The sequence below is a fragment of the Trichomycterus rosablanca genome, chromosome 6 (genome assembly GCF_030014385.1).
Source record: "Trichomycterus rosablanca isolate fTriRos1 chromosome 6, fTriRos1.hap1, whole genome shotgun sequence".
Taxonomy (NCBI): domain Eukaryota; kingdom Metazoa; phylum Chordata; class Actinopteri; order Siluriformes; family Trichomycteridae; genus Trichomycterus; species Trichomycterus rosablanca.
The window spans coordinates 162501-167500 of NC_085993.1; the positions used below are offsets into that span (position 1 = coordinate 162501).

At 47.8% G+C, this 5000-nt stretch overlaps 1 protein-coding gene across 6 annotated transcripts in view; it reads left to right on the forward strand.

Annotated features, from left to right (window-relative positions):
* Positions 1 to 2024: 2024 nt before the first annotated feature.
* Positions 2025 to 5000, forward strand: part of usp40 (ubiquitin specific peptidase 40) — a 22673-nt gene continuing 19697 nt past the window's right edge. For all 6 annotated transcript variants that reach the window (XM_062997189.1, XM_062997192.1, XM_062997187.1 and 3 more), the window contains exons 1-2: positions 2025 to 2316; positions 2530 to 2652. In XM_062997189.1, coding sequence (XP_062853259.1) covers positions 2241 to 2316; positions 2530 to 2652 — 199 coding nt within the window. In that variant the 5' untranslated portion in view covers positions 2025 to 2240. The remainder of the gene's footprint in view (positions 2317 to 2529; positions 2653 to 5000) is intronic.

A 5000-nucleotide genomic window follows, 5' to 3' on the forward strand; every position in this document is an offset into this window, starting at 1 on the left:
TCCAGTTTCGTCTGCTGCAGGCACTGCTGATTGTGCCCGCTAGATGGCACCAGGCTGAGCGGTAGCAGAGCTGAGATTTGAACCGGGTCCTGTTTGATTATTGTTATATTGGAGAAAAAATAAACAAAAACAATACCCCCCCCCCCACACACACACATCAATAACACCAGTCCCCCCCCATCATCCACCTCTGCTTACTGATTATTCATACAGAGAGTCAGAAGTTTACATACACCTGGTGTCTTGATTTCTGCTCCTGTGTTCATCTGTGACTGAAAATGGCTTCAATTAAAGTGTTTCAGTTTTTATTTATTGTTGGTTTTATACAAATCTGTCTGAAGTGGTGCAAACACTGTGTCCTGATTCCTCACCAGTAATAGTTTGATTACAGCTGGTGACTACTCTGTGCCCATATAATTAGAACTAGTTTGACTTCAATGATCAGACCCAGTGGAAGCGTTTTGTTTATAAGCTTTAATCAGATCTCAGAGCGACAGTAAAAACTCGGATCAGCTCACAGATCAGGAACTGCAGGAATTTAAGCAACTTCAGGTCCCAGGAGCATCTGTGGAAACAACTGGTTATTAAATACAAAGTGCACGGAACAGTGGTCTCTGTCAAAGGTCAGGAATAAAAGCCAAAGTGTTTGGGTGGCACAGCCACATGGTCCTGGAGTCACTGTAATGAGTTTGGTATGTTCTCTCTGAAGCAGGAGATGGTTTGAAGTTCTCTCTGGAGTGAACTCCTGCCTTGTGCTGGATGGACTTCAAACCCACCACGACCCTGAAGAGGATGAAGACTGTCCATGTTATCAGCTCCACTTACCATATAGAAGCACTTTGTAGTTCTACAATTACTGACTGTAGTCCATCTGTTTCTCTACATGCTCTGTTACCCCCTTTCATGCTGTTCTTCAATGGTCAGGACCCCCACAGGACCCCCACAGAGCAGGTATTATTTAGGTGGTGGATAATTCTCAGCACTGCAGTGACACTGACATGGTGGTGGTGTGTTAGTGTGTGTTGTGCTGGTATGAGTGGATCAGACACAGCAGCGCTGCTGGAGTTTTTAAACACCTCACCGTCACTGCTGGACTGAGAATCGTCCACCAACCAAAAACATCCAGCTAACAGCGCCCCCTGTGACCACTGATGAAGGTCTAGAAGATGAGCGACTCAAACAGCAGCAATAGATGAGCGATCGTCTCTGACTTTACATCTACAAGGTGGACCGACAAGGTAGGAGTGTCTAATAGAGTGGACAGTGAGTGGCCACGGTATTTAAAAACTCCAGCAGCGCTGCTGTGTCTGATCCACTCATACCAGCACAACACACACTAACACACCACCACCATGTCAGTGTCGCACACGGTCCATGTCGCACACGGTCATCTATTGCTGAGAATCATCCACCACCTAAATAATACCTGCTCTGTGGGGGTCCTGTGGGGGTCCTGACCATTGAAGAACAGGGTGAAAGGGGGGTAACAAAGCATGTAGAGAAACAGATGGACTACAGTCAGTGATTGTAGAACTACAAAGTGCTTCTATATGGTAAGTGGAGCTGATAAAATGGACAGTGAGTGTAGAAACAAGGAGGTGGTTTTAATGTTATGGCTGATCGGTGTATATAAGTGTGTAATGCTGTGGGTGGAGCTGATTGTACTGAGGACCTTCCCGTTACTGTTTGTGATGAGTGTGGTAGGTCTCCTCTGGTTGTTTTTCTCCCACTTTGGATTGGAGAGGGGGAATTTATGAGTGAATAAATGAGTGACGCACTGAAAAACACTCGCACACGGTCCAGGCTGTACGACCACCGCGACCCTGTCCAGGTTGTATTCCTGCTTTGTGCCTGTTTAAACTCACCGCGACCCTGTCCGGGACGGAATCTATAGCGTAGTAACTATAGTGCAGTAACTGTAGTGCAGTTCACAGGTTCTCCCAGTAGAGGGGGCGCGAGTCCATAAAGTTTAGCTGTGGTGTAGGACTACATTTCCCAGAGTGCACCGCGGTTTTGTGTCTCTGACAGGAATCATGGCGGCGCGCTGAACAACAATCACTTTCATGTTGACTGAGTGAATGAGTGACGGAGCTGTGACGTGTTCATCAGTGACTGAGTGAATAAATGAGTGAGTTTAAACCCTGCAGCATGTTACTGAGTGAAGGAGTGAGATAACAGTGTTCCAAACACAACACTCACTCAACAACAATCACTCAACAACAATCACTCAGTCATCCAGCATGTTCGGGGATCTGTTCACAGAGGAGGAGGACGACGTGTGGACAACCAACTCCAGCAGCAGCACCAGCACAGCAGGTACAGCTCACCTGGATCACCTAGATCACCTGGATCACAGGGAACAGGAACAGTGGATCTGGATTATACAGTAACGGTGGTGTGTTGTAGTGAAGCTGTGTAACACTCTGTGTGTGTGTGTTTGTGTGTGTGTGTGTTTTTGGTGTGTGTTTGGTGTGTGTGTGTGTGTGTGTGTGTGTGTGTGTGTGTTTGTTTGTGTTTGTTTGTGTGTAGGGAAGGTGTGTGAGCCTTCACCCGGTCGAGGAAAACTGAAGCTGGGTGGCATCAAAAATCAGGGATCAACATGTTACCTCAACTCACTCCTACAGACACTGTTACACACCCCCGAGTTCAGAGGTAACACACACACACAAACACACACACTGTTACACACCCCCGAGTTCAGAGGTAACACACACACACTGTTACACACCCCCGAGTTCAGAGGTAAAACACACACACACACACACACACACACACTGTTACACACCCCCGAGTTCAGAGGTAACACACACACACACTGTTACACACCCCCGAGTTCAGAGGTAACACACACACACACACACACACACACTGTTACACACCCCCGAGTTCAGAGGTAACACACACACACACACTGTTACACACCCCCGAGTTCAGAGGTAACACACACACACACACACACACTGTTACACACCCCCGAGTTCAGAGGTAACACACACACACACACACTGTTACACACCCCGAGTTCAGAGGTAACACACACACACTGTTACACACACACACACACACACATACTGTTACACACCCCCGAGTTCAGAGGTAACACACACACACACTGTTACACACCCCCGAGTTCAGAGGTAACACACACACACACACACTGTTACACACCCCGAGTTCAGAGGTAACACACACACACTGTTACACACACACACACACACACACACACACACACACACACACACACTCCCGAGTTCAGAGGTAACACACACACACACAGTTACACACCGCTGAGGTCAGAGGTAACACACACACACACTGTTACACACACTGTTACACCCCCCCGAGTTCAGAGGTAACACACACACACACACACACACACACTGTTACACACCCCGAGTTCAGAGGTAACACACACACACTGTTACACACACACACACACACTGTTACACACCCCTGAGTTCAGAGGTAACACACACACACACACACTGTTACACACCGCTGAGTTCAGAGGTAACACACACACACACACACACACACACACACACACTGTTACACACCCCTGAGTTCAGAGGTAACAAACACTGTTACACACCCTGAGTTCAGAGGTAACACACACACACACACACTGTTACACACACTATTACACACCCCTGAGTTCAGAGGTAACACACACACACACTGTTACACACACTATTACACACCCCTGAGATCAGAGGTAACACACACACACACTGTTACACACCCCGAGTTCAGAGGTAACACACACACACACACACTGTTACACACACTATTACACACCCCTGAGTTCAGAGGTAACACACACACACTGTTACACACACTATTACACACCCCTGAGATCAGAGGTAACACACACACACACTGTTACACACCCCGAGTTCAGAGGTAACACACACACACACACACATACACACTGTTACACACACTGTTACACACCCCGAGTTCAGAGGTAACACACACACACACACACACACACACTGTTACACACACTGTTACACACCCTCGAGTTCAGAGGTAACACACATACACACTGTTACACACACTATTACACACCCTCGAGTTCAGAGGTAACACACACACACACTGTTACACACCCCCGAGTTCAGAGGTAACACACACACACACACACACACTGTTACACACCCCCGAGTTCAGAGGTAACACACACACACACTGTTACACACCCCCGAGTTCAGAGGTAACACACACACACACTGTTACACACCCCCGAGTTCAGAGGTAACACACACACACACTGTTACACACCCCGAGTTCAGAGGTAACACACACACACACTGTTACACACCCCGAGTTCAGAGGTAACACACACACACAGTTACACACCGCTGAGGTCAGAGGTAACACACACACACACTGTTACACACACTGTTACACACCCCCGAGTTCAGAGGTAACACACACACACACACACTGTTACACACCCCGAGTTCAGAGGTAACACACACACACAGACACACACTGTTACACACCCCTGAGTTCAGAGGTAACACACACACACACACACACAGTTACACACCGCTGAGTTCAGAGGTAACACACACACATACACACACTGTTACACACACTGTTACACACCCCCGAGTTCAGAGGTAACACACACACACACACACTGTTACACACCGCTGAGTTCAGAGGTAACACACACACACACACACACACACACACACACTGTTACACACACTGTTACACACCGCTGAGTTCAGAGGTAACACACACACACACACACACACACACACTGTTACACACCCCCGAGTTCAGAGGTAACACACACACACACTGTTACACACCCTGAGTTCAGAGGTAACACACACACACACACACACTGTTACACACACTATTACACACCCCTGAGTTCAGAGGTAACACACACACACGCTGTTACACACCCTGAGTTCAGAGGTAACACACACACTCACACTGTTACACACACTATTACACACCCCTGAGTTCAGAGGTAACAC